Below are 13,616 nucleotides of genomic sequence, written 5' to 3'. Positions count from 1 at the left end.
GTCTAATATGGGGGATGGGGGGGTGGGAAGAGTGGTAAAATTATGTTGTGATCTCTAGATCACAAACCCAAGCGCCAGAATATTCAAATTTACTACACTTCTATCTGGAAACACACACCCATTACATACGAAAGTCACCAACTAAAATAGCATTCATCTCACGATCTCATTTAGTGACTTACCCGACCGATAGCGTTCATCCCGTGACCCTGAGGACCTTCGGCGGTGATAGCGAGAGGAAGAAGAAGGGGTGACTGGGGTGCGACGTTCTTGAGGCAAAGCTTGATCCACTCCTGAATTTAAAGACAGAAAGGGAAAGGGAGGGTGAGAATTTACTCTGTAACCAGAGCTCATTTATACTGTGGAACGAATCATTTTGTGAAACAAAGCCTTGACTCACTCCATTTCCACAGCAAAGTTGGAGTAATTTGTAGGAATGGATGTGGGGGAACGAGGGATGGCAGCCAACGGAAGAGGCTGGAAGAAAGTAGGAAACATTCCAGGCTGGATGAGAAGGAAAAGCGAGTGGTAGACCGCAATTGCAAGTGAGGTTGTGCATGTCTCCAACATTGGGGTCTTGAGAGATACCAAGATATGCTCCTTCACAATGTACACACTGCAAGCGTACGTTCCCCATCGTGAAACAGACACAAGTTAAGCCACAACTGAATTCTTTGAAGTGTACACTGATGGAGCTTAAAACATATAATCAAATTATAATACTTGTTATGTGTACTTAAAGTTAAGGAATTTGAGAAAAGTTAAAATTATATTTATTATTTCTGGATCTACAGTTAACTTTAAAATAAATCCTATAGCATACTTTAATGATATAATGTAGGTACACAGGATTTCTTTTTTTTAAAAAACATTGCATTAGGGGTTCATACAGCTCTTACCACAATCCATACATACATCAATTGTGTAAAGCACATCTGTACATTCTTTGCCCTCATCATTTTCATAGCATTTGCTCTCCACTTAATCCCTTTGCATCAGGTCCTCTTTTTTCCCCTCCCTCCCTGCTCCCCCCTCCCTCATGAGCCCTTGATAATTTATAAATTATTATTTTGTCATATCTTGTCCTGTCCAACGTCTCCCTTCACTCCTTCTCTGTTGTCCGTCCCCCAAGGAGGGGGTCACATGTAGATCCTTGTAATCGGTTTCCTCTTTCCAACCCCCTCTCCCTCCACCCTCCCAGTATCGCCACTCACACCATTGGTTCTGAAGGTATCATCCGCCCTGGATTCCCTGTACACAGGATTTCACATACACTGCTTTAACCTTTTATGCTTAATCTAAATTTATCAACTCTTTGGAAGCTTATTCCATTTGATACTGGTTTAACAAATTTTGTTCAGAGTTCTGATGAATGTGAACATAGATAAAATTGTTCAACTGGTCAAAAAGTTGACCCCAATAGCCCAACCCCAATACTTATTATATTTTTAAATTAGAATATAAAAAATACTAGTCAAATATTATGGAAAATATTTAATCACTGTAGTTCAAGACTGAAGAAATTATGTAATGGTGAACATTAATCATTAATTGTTGTTTCTTTAGTAAAAGTCCAATAATAACCTGAATAAAAGTAAGCCACCCATTAAAAAATCTTTTTTTTTAAGTCTGGTTTTCAATGATGGTAGTCCATGAGAATTTATTATTTATGTATTTGCTGGGATTTAATATTCCTTCTTGTCTCTGAGTCTTGCATATTAAATTAACTAAATAGAACTGTGAAGATATAGCTTTGCAGACAATAGATACTTTTGAGTCCAAAAAGTCTTTCTTTTGCAAATCAAAGTGTATTGTACATATTAAATTAAAAGTAGCCACCTGGCATTTATACTCATGTTTACAGATAGACTTACCGCCCTAATTCTTTTTAATTTTAGATGTCATATACTGATTTTTTCCCACCACTCCCAACATCACTATCACCACCATAGTGATACACGTTATTTTTTGCAGCTAACTGTATGATCTAATTAGTTTTCTATCTCATACCTTGTACTTCTACAGTAAATAATTGCATCATATTATTTTTCATTATCTTGACTTTTCTTTTTTTGGTCGTTTAATTCGGGGCTCATACAACTCTTATCCCAATCCATACATCCATCCATTGCATCAAGCACATTTGTACATTTGTTGCCATCATCATTCTCAAAACATTTTCTTTCTACTTGAGCCCTGGGTATCAGCTCCTCATTGTTTCCCTCCCGGCTCTGCCCTTCCTCCTTCACGAACCCTTGATCATCTCTAAATTATTTTTTCATGTCTTACACTAACCAATGTCTTCCTTCTCCCACTATTCTATTGCTTGTCCCCTAGGGAAGGGGCTATATATAGATCATTATGAGTAGTTTCCCTCTCTCTCCCCCAATTTGCCTTCCCCTCGTGGTATCTCTACTCTCATTATTGGTCTTTAGGGGTTTATGTGTCCTGGATTCCCTGTGTTTCCAGCTCGCATCTGTGCCAGTGTACAATCTCTGGACCAGCTGGATTTGTAAGGCAGAACTAGTATCATGATAGTGGTGGGGAGGAAGCATCAAAGAACTAGAGGAAAAGTTGTATGTTTCATCGATGCTATATAGCATCCCGACTGGCTCGTCTCCTCCCCATGACCCTTCCGTAAGGGGATGTCCAGTTGCCTACAGATGGGCTTTGGCTCTCCACTCCGCACCCCTCATTCACAATGATATGATTTTTGTTCTGGGTCTTTGATGCCTGATAGCAGATCCTATGAACACCTCATGATCACACAGGCTGGTGTGCTTCTTCCAGGTGGGCTATCTTGACTTTTCCATGTATCTCTTGGTAATCATTTCTATATACTCCAACAAAAGTGAAACAACAGGGAGGGAGGGGAAAAACGAGGACCTGATGTCGGGGGCTTAAGTGGAGAGCAAAAGTTTTGAGAATGATGAGGGCAGTGAATGTACAGATGTGCTTTACACAATTGGTGTATGTATAAATTGTGATAAGTGTTGTATGAGCCCCTAATAAAATGATTTTAAAAAAAGAAAGTAAATGTCTAGAAAATAATGATGGCAACATATGTACAAATATGCTTGACACAATTGATGTATGGATTGTTATATGAGTTGTAAGAGCCCCCAATAAAATGATTTTTATTGTAAAAAAAGTGAAACAACACTCTTTTCTTCTTTATGGTCAAGCACTGACATCTGGTGATCAATTTGGAGTTTAATTGTATTTCTCCTTTCCCTCTCTCATGCTCCCTCTACCCTCCCGAGCTCAATCTTGACTGATTAGGTTCTAGAACGACTGTGTAACTAACCATCAGGCAGGAGTCCCCTTGCCCTTCATCTTGAGACGTGTGTGTGTATGTGTGTGTGTGTGTGTGTGTGTGTGTGTGTGTGTGTGTGTTGGGGGTCACTTGTTTCCTAAACTCTTAATGCCATTTACTTTCTTATTTTAAAAGAGCATACTTGAATAGCTTCCCAGATAGGATGAAAGAGAAGTAGTATTTTGAGGCTCTACATGTCTGAAAATGTCTTTTTTTCCATTATTACCATAATTGGTAGTTAGGCTAGATATAGACTTCTGTGTGAAAATTTGTATTCATTGCCTTTTGGTTCCATTATTAGTTGAGAATTGTAATTCTTTAAGATTCATATAAAAGCTATTTAATTTTCTCTGTGCTCATTTATCAGGTTTTACAATCTCTTAATTGCAAACGAACGGAACTACAGGCCAGTTTTTAACCCTACCCCTTAGGAGAGGGAAGGACAAGCAAATCTAGTTCCAATGGGTTTGTTATCTGAACTATTCATTTTCCCAAAGTATCTCCTGTCTTCTGCCTTGTAAATAAACACAGAGACCTGATCATTCCGAGAAAATGGCTGTTTTAAACTCTTCAGTATGATATTCTGTTTTCCGGAATGTCTCCAATCTCTAAATCTGAGGTCCTGATCAACTTCTCCAGAGAATAAACATCCCTAGCAAGAGTGGGGAAACTGTGGGTCATCTGTTTCCTAAATCCCCAAATTTAAATCTTGTTCAGCACCACGCTTTTACCCCATCCCCACTCAGGGTACTCAGTGCCTCCTGACCCCGTGTTTAGCAGCATCTTCAACTGCCACTTTGTTAAAAATGGTACTATGAAACCATCTAATTTACATATTATAAATGGGTCTTGATCCATTCTCTTGGTTCTTGTAAATTTAGACATTCTCCCTTAACAGTCATCTTGGTGTGGTTTTAGAAAGGAGAGACAGATGTACAATTTCAAGCTTCCTTTATACTTGCAAACTGCCAAGTTTAACCAGCGGCCTAGTTTTTGTTTGCTGGCTTTAGAGCTTAGCTTTCACTCTTAGTAATCTAATTCATTCAAATACGCTTCCTGGAATTACTTTCAACCTTAGCATCTTCTTGGCACCTAGGAAACCATGTACTTTTTTTGGGGTGGGGGGAGGATGAGGGGTAGTGATGAGGGGGGAGAAATACGCTGTCATAAATGTGCATATACATAACAATACAGCTCCTCTTCCCTTCATCTCTCACCTGATATGGGACCTCCATGATGATAGTAACATTTTACAAGCCGTATTTTGAGCAATAACAATGTACATCTGGCAATAACAAACAGCAAGATATGTCATGTCAGAGTCATTCTAGCTGTAATGCTCATTGTGTAGCAACTTGACTGGGCCATGATTCATAGTGATTTTCCAGTTAAGTAATGATGTCATTTGGCAGTTGTGTAATCATTGAGTCATCCTCCATTTAGTGATATCAGGTGGTCTTCATTCATGTTTGTATAATGCCAATTTTATGTCAAGATCTGGTTGCTGGGACCTAACCATGTTGGTAAGTGAGGAGTGGGTATGTGCATCTTTAGGTTAGTGCTTAGTTTGTTCATGGGTCTTACACAACTATCCTCAGAATGCTAATTTTCATACGAATCCAGTGAGCATTTACTCCTAGGATGAGGTGCAGAGCTGACAATGTAAGTTTTTAAAAAAGAATTAGTAAGTCTAGGCAAAATGTGGAAGAGCAGCTACAGGTCAATAGTAATAGAGAATTTTTTTTAAAAAGCTAAAGTATAAATGTGAGGATTTTATTCATTATTTTAAAATGATATCATTCTGCAAGAATTCTGAGGTAGCTGAAAGATATATTCTGAAAAGAAAGGCCTTAGTCAGGCAATCTGATGTAAGAATTCAACTTGTTACAAGACAAGGAGATGGCTGTGAGCAATGGGTCTTTCTTGATTCTCCGGCATACAAAGATGTAACCAAGTGGTGTGGCTGGAATGGACGTATTCGTGGTCACACTACTATGACTAATTAGGAAAGCATAATTATATCCCTGTTGAGGCCTCACATTCCTAATTTTTTTTCTTTCTAATGTGAGCAACCCCCATTGAAAAGCAATCTTCAGGAAAGCTGGGAAGCCTGCAACACAGAACGTGTGTGTAAAAGGTTAAGTGAGGTGAATGGGGACGGGGACACTGTGAAGGTGAGGTGTCTAGAGGGAGAAATGGTCATTGTCTAGAAACAGGCAGGAGGACAAATAAATTAATTCTCCTCAGGTAAAAGGATGACAAAGATCAAGGCTGAATCCCTTCCTCCCACAAACATTCATGAAGCACATATACGTGCTAGCCAGGGTGGTGAGCTCCAAATGAGTACTCGACCCTACGTGTTCAGAGAGGAAAAAAGCAGCCCAGCTGCGAGCACATGATACCGAGTCAGAAAACTCCAGGATTTAATTCTTGCTCCCACTTACTAACCGTGTGACCTAGGACACAGGCCTTAACCTAGATACACCTCAGTTTTCCCTTTATCAAGAGAGATAATAGAAATAGATAAAACCTGTCTAGCACTGGTGGAAGCACTCTATGTTCACTGTTTACTCCTTTAACTTGCGAACATGAAAACCATTGGGATGGGGGTGTTTCAGAAAGTTCATCAAATAATGGACTGAGAAGGTAACAGAATTTTCGCCATGACCTAGACAATCAAGCTCAAATTGTCAAATAAATGCAGTAGCATGGTTTATTAACGCTGTGGTAAAGCACACCCTAGAAGTTATGGTATTACTGGTATATTACCCCTCAAAATAATGTGTTTACCAACTTGAATACCCCTATAACAAACACAATGATCTTGCAGGATAGACAAAACTGGGTAAATTTGGAATGTTTAGTGTTTTTAGTGGGGGGGGAGTTGGGTGGAGAAGAGGGTGTAATAAAACCAAAATAGCATTTTAAAATTCAGATAACAAGAGAAATACAGAAAATCTTGGTTTTCAAAATACCTCCCAATGTTTTTACAATTATTTGTGTTGAAGACAAATAGGAAAGCATTAAAGTGGTAAGATTGCAATCCAAATTCTGGTTTTATTCTTACGGGTTGAATGCTATGGATAGACGTTTTTGAACTGCTACTACCTTTTGGCATGGCCACTTTGAGGATGCACAGTAGATAGGAAATATCGTCTGGTCCTTTATCACCTCAACAACCAGTTGCTGACCACACTACCGGGATCTCTTGGGTTTCCACCGATTCCTTTTTGGAAGAAGATCACCAAGCCTTCCTTCCTGGTCCATCTCAGTCTGGAAGCACCACTGAATCCTGTCAGCATCATAGCAACATGCAAAGCTCCACTGACAAACAGGTCATGACTGCACTTCAGGAGCATTTGCCTAAATTTGAACCCAAGTGTGATGGTTAGGTATTTTTGGCCACCATGGCTCCTGTAGGCACAAGTGGGTGGAGCTCAGGCTGTCAATCAGGTTGCAGCTTGATTGGATGGTGACCTAGATAACTGGCTCCCCGAGGCAGACATCTGCCTCTGCCTCTTCCTCCTGGGCGATCAGCCTAAGTTAGCTGCTCTGCCTCAACTGTGGATTGTGCCACCGGTGGGCCAAGACAACCCATGGATCATGTTACCATGCTACGTTACACCGTGAGGCTCCTTCACGACCTGCTTCACCACTGCCCCTGCTACATCTCTGTCCCACCTGGCTGCTGGCAGGTTCCAACTACTCCACTCTCCCTTTCCTTAGCTTTGGACCAGCTGCAGCAGGAGTTAAAAGGACCTTCACTGCCCCCCATGAAAGTGAGCTGGACAGCCCTCTGTACTGCTATGCACAGTAATTAGCTGTTGAATTCTCACGATATAAAGCTATCCTTTTATACGTATAATCATCAGTGCCCTGCTATTGTTTTCTCTAGAGAACCCTGCCTAACATACCAAGTCTCCTGCATGTCAGAGGAGAATTCTACCACCCAATTATCATTGCCACTGAGAGAACTGATAAATAATGGACACATTAATTTTACCCCTAAGATTTTGCATCCATGTGTGTGTGAGGAGGGGGACAGATATTCACTAAATTATCGGAATTCTCCAGTTGTAAGGGCACTCGCTACTCGCTGTCTATCAAGTGTTTTCTAATCTTCGTGTGTGCATACAAACAGGTGTACAGTGTTCTCAGGATTCTGAGGGAGCTTAACAGACATCCACAAGGCTGTCACACAAACAAAGCAGCTTTTAGAAATTGCTAGGAATATTTCCCCATATCTCAAGTCTGTTCAAAGCCAATTTCTCAATCTAGTCCCATTCGCTGGTGTCTGACTCTCTTGTTCCCAAGGCAGCTCTATACCAGCACTGAATTTTACACTATGGGCCATCAAGAATTTTGCCAGAAAGTAAATCATGCAACGGTTGTACCTACAGGTAAACTTACTCCATTTGTTCTACACTCACTCAGATGACAGTATGACAAAACGGAAAAAACTGAATCTCATCCTGACACCTTAAACTGCGCCAACCTTATCAATACAAACTGACTTGACTGCCATTGTCTGTCTGTTTTTCTCATCATTAACAAAGATGTTGGGCCGCTGTTGCTGCTAGGTGCCTTTGGGTAGGTGCCAACTCACAGTGGAAAGAAACTGCCCAGTCCTGTGCCATCCTCGCCATATTTGTTGTTGAGCCCACTGCTGCTGCCACTGTGCTAATCCATCTCCGTGGGCGCTTTCCTCTCTTTTACCAGCCCTCTACCACGCACAATGTTCCTTTCCAGGGACTGGTCTTTCCTGGCAACATGATCGAAGAGCGTAAGGCACATCTCGCCATCCCTGCCTCTAAGGACCCTTCTATGCTTCCTCCAAGAGAGAGTGGGTGATTTTTCAACAGTCCACAATACTTTCAATATTCTTCATCAACACCAGCACTCAGATGCATCAGGGCTTCTCCTGGCTTTGTGAGTCAAAGCCCAGCTTCACGTGCACACGAGACAACGGAAAAGACAAGGCTTGTATCAGAAGAGTTTATTCCTCAAAACGACATGTTTGCTCTTTAACAGTTGAAGTAGCTCTTGTGCAGAAGATTGGCCCAGTGCAGTCTTACATTTGACTCTTTGTTCCATGAGCGTGGATTATGGATCCAAGTAAAAGGAAATCCTTGACAACTTCCAACTTTTCTCCCTTTCTCATGATACTTCTTACTGGCTCAATTGGGAGGATTTGCATTTTCTTTAAATTGAGTGCAATCCACCTGATGAAGGCTTCATCTTTTTTTAAAATCATTTTATTGGAGGCTCATACAACTCTTATCACAATCCATACACACATCCACTGTGTCAAGCACATTTGTACATTTGTTGCCATCATCATTCTCAAAACATTTGCTTTCTACTTGAGCCCTTAGTATCAGCTCCTCATTTTTCCCTTCCCTCCCCGCTCTCTCCTCCCTCATGAATCCTTGATAATTTATAAATGATTATTATTTTGCCATGTCTGACACTGTCTGGCGTCTTCCTTCACCCACTTTTTTGTTGTCTGTCCCCCAGGGAGGAGGTTATATGTAGATCCTTGTAATCGGTTCCCCCTTTCTACCCCAGCTTCCCCCCACCCTCTAGTACTGACATTCTCAGCACTGGTCCTGAAGGGATCATCTATCCTGGATTCCCTGTGTTTCCAGCTCCTATCTGTACCAGTGTACGTTCTCTAGTCTAACCAGATTTGTAAGGTAGAATTGGGATCATGATAGTGGGTGGGGAGGAAGCCTTAAGGAACTAGAGGAACGTTGTATGTTTCATCATTGCTACACTGCACCCTGACTGGCTTGTCTCCTCCCTGCAACCCTTCTGTATGGGGATGCCCAGTTGCCTAAAGATGGGCTTTGGGTCCCCAATCTGCGCTCCTCCTCATTCACAATGATATGATTTTTTGTTCTTTGAAGCGTGATACCTGATCCCTTTAGCACCTCGTGATCACACAGGCTGGAGGGCTTCTTCCATGTGGGCTTTGTTGCTTCTGAGCTAGATGGCCATTTGTTTATCTTCAAGCCTTTAAGACCCCAGACACTATATCTTTTGATAGCTGGGCACCATCAGCTTTCTTCACCACATTTGCTTATGCACCCATTTGTCTTCAGTGATTGTATCGGGAAAGTGAGCACACAATGATATGATTTTTTGTTCTTTGAAGGAAGGCTTCATCTCTAAGTGTTTCACATCCTTTTGGCTTTCAAGAAACAAGGCTGTGTTATTTGCATATCAAAGGTTGTAATGAGTCTTCCTCTGATCCTGAAGCTGAGTTCTTCACATAATCCAGTTTCTCAGATTATTTGCTCAGTATATAGAGTAAGTACAATGAAAGGATACAGCCCTGATGCACACCTTTCATGATGTGAAACCATGACGTATCTCCTTGTTCTGTGTGAATGACTGCTTCATAATCTATGTACAAGTTCTGTACAAGTAAAATTAACTATTCTGGAATTTCTAGTCTTTGCAATGTTATCCCTAGTTTGTTATAGTACATACAATTGAATATATGACATGACCATTAATGACATGCATTACTTAATAACCATTTCCCTATCAGAAAAGTTTAACCTGACTAGCAACTTATGAATTAAAAACACAAAAAAATACCTGAAATTAAGAGTTTAAAAAGAGCCCTTTAAGCATTGTATATGCCCTGGAGCCCAATTTCCGATGTCCAACCAGTTTTCTGTATTAATTGTTAGGGAAAAAACTTCGAAACCCAATGTATCTACAGGGTCAGGATTGAGATTTCAGGTGTCTGTGTTTTCATTTAACTGAAAGAGATTTTTTACAAACCATATAATGCAGGACCAAAGTACACATACTCTCACCTTTCAGGTAGATACACAGAGTGATTCCATTATTCGACACAGCTCATATTTCAGAAATATTAAGTGAAAATGGGTTTTGCTTTCTTCCCTTTTAATTACTGATGTCTGCAACAAGAAATCTGATCTGCTAAATACCAGTAGAAATTGGAGCTCATCAGACCAACATCTGCTTGTAATATAATAAGAAGGTGTCTTAAATAATCAAGAAAAGCAAATTGGATATTACAGGTCAAGAACATGGCTTCCCCAGGATACAGGCAATTTACCCTCTTGCCGAGAGAAAGTCCATTTCCTGAAGCAATTCAGTCTGGAAAGGACTCATGTTAAGCCACAGACAGGCAACATCCATTTAAGTGCAGGAGCTGTGGAATTCCAGACGTTGTTCTCAAGAACACATTACATTTATAAAGGGAAGAGAACAGTGGGAAAACCGTGGTTCCTCTTGCTGATGAAACCATCTTAGCGAGGCATCTTCATTCCAGAAGCCCAGGTTGGGAAGAAAGGAACCGCACTAGCAGAAGAAGGAAGTGCACTGTGTAGTCACAGCAGAAACGAGGCAGGGTAAACATATAGAGCAACTCGTGTTGCCACCAGAGTGGTCATTAGAATATAGAATCAGAGGCTCAGAAACATCAGGCTCTTAATTTTCTAAGGAACACAGAATGCAAAACAGCATTTGACGTGGGTTTTAAAACAACCAAACTCCATGGGGCCAGTGCCCACTCACGCAACCCCACACGTTTCCAAGTGGAGTTGTCGTGCTGGGGTTTTCAATGGGCGGTTGTTCAGGAGTCAATGCCCGGACTTTTCCTCTAAGGCGTCTGCCTGTCTCTAGGTGAACTCAAACTTCCAACCATTAGGTGAGTAGCTGAGTACATTAACTGTTGACAGCACCTAGGAACAATTCAGGGTTGGGTCTTTAGGTATAAGATATAAAAGCTTGGCATTTTTTAGGAGGCCAAATCCAAAAGGACACACTTCACACATGAGTAAAGGAAAAAACCACCCCGCTAAACGCAGACAACTCTTACAGGGCAATTTTCTCCCTCACAACTCTTAAAACCCAGCAGCAGCTGTGACTAGGTTTCAAATAAAGTTCTATCCATGTTACACTCTCAACAAAGCTCATTGCCACTGAGTCAATTCTCACTCACAGTAGCCCGTGAGTTTCTGAAGCTGTAACTTGTTACGGGAGTGTCGAAGTGGCTGGTGGGTCTGAACTGCTCACCATGTGCTTAGTAGCCCACTGCATAATCCACCAGGCCACCAGGGCTCCATCATGGGTCAGTCCAAGAAATATGAACTCATGTCAGGAAAGCATATTTCTAGTTAGATCATGAAATACCAGGATTTTTCTAGCTACAATCTAACTAAAACTTAAAAAACAAAATCAAAATGGACTGAAGTTGAGTCAATACTGACTCAAAGAGATGCTACAGGACAAGGCAAAACTGTCTCTGTAGGCTTCTGAGACTATTTATAGGAGTAGAAAGCCCCATCTTTCGTCCACGGAGCAGCTGGTGTTTTGGAACTGCTGACCATTACACACTGTCTAAAACAGCAATAATAAAAAAAATGCAAGTGATTGGAATGTGTTGAGGTTCAAAACTCAGGAATGAAAACACTGATTACCATCGGACTTTAAAATTGCCCAAATCAGAAATCAGAGAGATTTTCAAATACAGACAAGAGATACCTACAGTAGTAAAAGGTGTTTGTTGGTTGGTTCACGGCATTACATAAATCTGCGTACGATGCTAAATATTTGGACACTTACCCTAGGCTGGGCCAATTATTTGAACGCTCTCTTTCCCACTAGATGCAAGTGAAAAACTACCTCTGGAAGGGAGGGAACAAAGGAAATCTTACTCTCTATGCAGTGCCAAGGGGGTGTGAGTGTGGTGGTGAAGAGACAGCCAGTGCACATTCTACCCCTTCTGACTAACCATCCATGTCTGATGCTCAACATGCCTGGTCTGTCCAATGAGCCCAAACTGTGCCGTCCTGTGTACCTTGTTCATCCCCTCAGCAAGTATTTGTTGAATGTTCACTTCCCACATACAGGAGGCTTGGGGGGGGGGCTCAGGGAGCTTATATGCCACCATCGGGGGATCTGGGGGCGGCATCACTAAGTATTAAATCATGACATAAGAGCTATGCAGCTACAATTGTGCTAAGTATTTCAGAAGCAGGAGACCAGTCCTGAGAGATCATGGGAGAAATGCAGGAAGAGGTGGCATTGGAACTGAACTTTAATAGATCAACAGGTACAGACAGGCTAAGGGTATTTCAAGCACAGGGCACAGCATGGGCAAAATCCCGACATGGCAAGCAGCAAGAAAATCCCGAGAACTGAAAGAACGGGAAAAGGCCAGGGGGGCTGGCACCCAGGTCCAACAGCCTCAGGGCACGACACACATGTGCTCTTCTAAAAGAGGACATCGCCCTGCCCGGCCGGTGGTTCACGTGCTTCAGCCTAAACAACGCGTGGGCTGACGCAGTCACAAGCTAACCAAAACAGCCCTCTTCTCACGCAAGCCTGTGCCGCTGGGCACCGCAGCTGGCTTCTCGTGGACAGTAAGGGCAAAGGGACAGGCTAGATTTACCAAGGTCTTCAAAACTACTCAGTTCCACCCCAACACGCATCGCTGGTAACTGAGTGGCAAGTTACTTTCAAGACTACTGTAGCTACAGAAATCACACAAATCAGGGAAAAAAACATTTTATGGGAAATCATGTAAAAGACAAAAATCTAGGCCATGCACATGCTATAAGAAATAGAGACAAGTGAAAACTTTACTATTTATGGTAACATTAAAATTTTACTACTTTATAAAACCCTGACCCATGCTGTAAAAGCGGTAAAGACTCCATTATAACAGTTGGCACTACAGGTTTAACATATCACTGAAGAGAGCGACAAGGCAGTGGGTTTTATTCTCTATCTCTGTAAATTTGGTCAGAGATTCGGGGATTTAATTAAGTACCATCTTGAAAGTCATTATGTAGCCAAAAAACGGAGACACAGCAAGTACCAAATGAATGATAAGTTCTCCTAAGTACTATTGTCTCTTCAAAGAATGACTTTGAAAATGCAATATATTCTTTCTGACCTGTTCATTAACTATATGATTTTCTATTTTCCTTTGTAGCTTCTGGCACACTTTAGCACTGTGAATCAGCTAAGGTCCTCATCGAGACGCAGGGAAGCATTTGGGGATTGCTTTGGCCAAAGATGATGCATCTTCCAATTGGTATCTGAGTCACTTCGGGACGGCAGTCACTTACTTTGTCTAAAGAGCAAGGAAAAGCTAGGAAGTAAAATTGTTTCCTGAATGCTTCCCCTGGGAAGGGACTGATGCTCTTCCAATTCGGGCTGCCAGCTTCTGCTGGACGCTTGTACAAGCAGTTTGCCTCCATATGCATTTGTCCCAAACAACACCTTAGAAACATTTAAGAATACATTCTAG

General features: G+C 41.5%; 1 protein-coding gene across 4 annotated transcripts in view; it reads right to left on the bottom strand.

Moving 5' to 3' along the window:
- DIP2C (disco interacting protein 2 homolog C) overlaps positions 1 to 13,616 on the bottom strand; it is a 521,839-nt gene that overhangs the window by 224,395 nt on the left and 283,828 nt on the right. For all 4 annotated transcript variants that reach the window (XM_075550143.1, XM_075550144.1, XM_075550145.1 and 1 more), the window contains one exon: positions 183 to 293. In XM_075550143.1, the coding sequence (XP_075406258.1) occupies positions 183 to 293 (111 nt within the window). The remainder of the gene's footprint in view (positions 1 to 182; positions 294 to 13,616) is intronic.

The sequence above is a fragment of the Tenrec ecaudatus genome, chromosome 5 (assembly GCF_050624435.1).
Source record: "Tenrec ecaudatus isolate mTenEca1 chromosome 5, mTenEca1.hap1, whole genome shotgun sequence".
Classification (NCBI taxonomy): Eukaryota; Metazoa; Chordata; class Mammalia; order Afrosoricida; family Tenrecidae; genus Tenrec; species Tenrec ecaudatus.
This window is presented reverse-complemented; position numbering and strand designations above follow the sequence as displayed.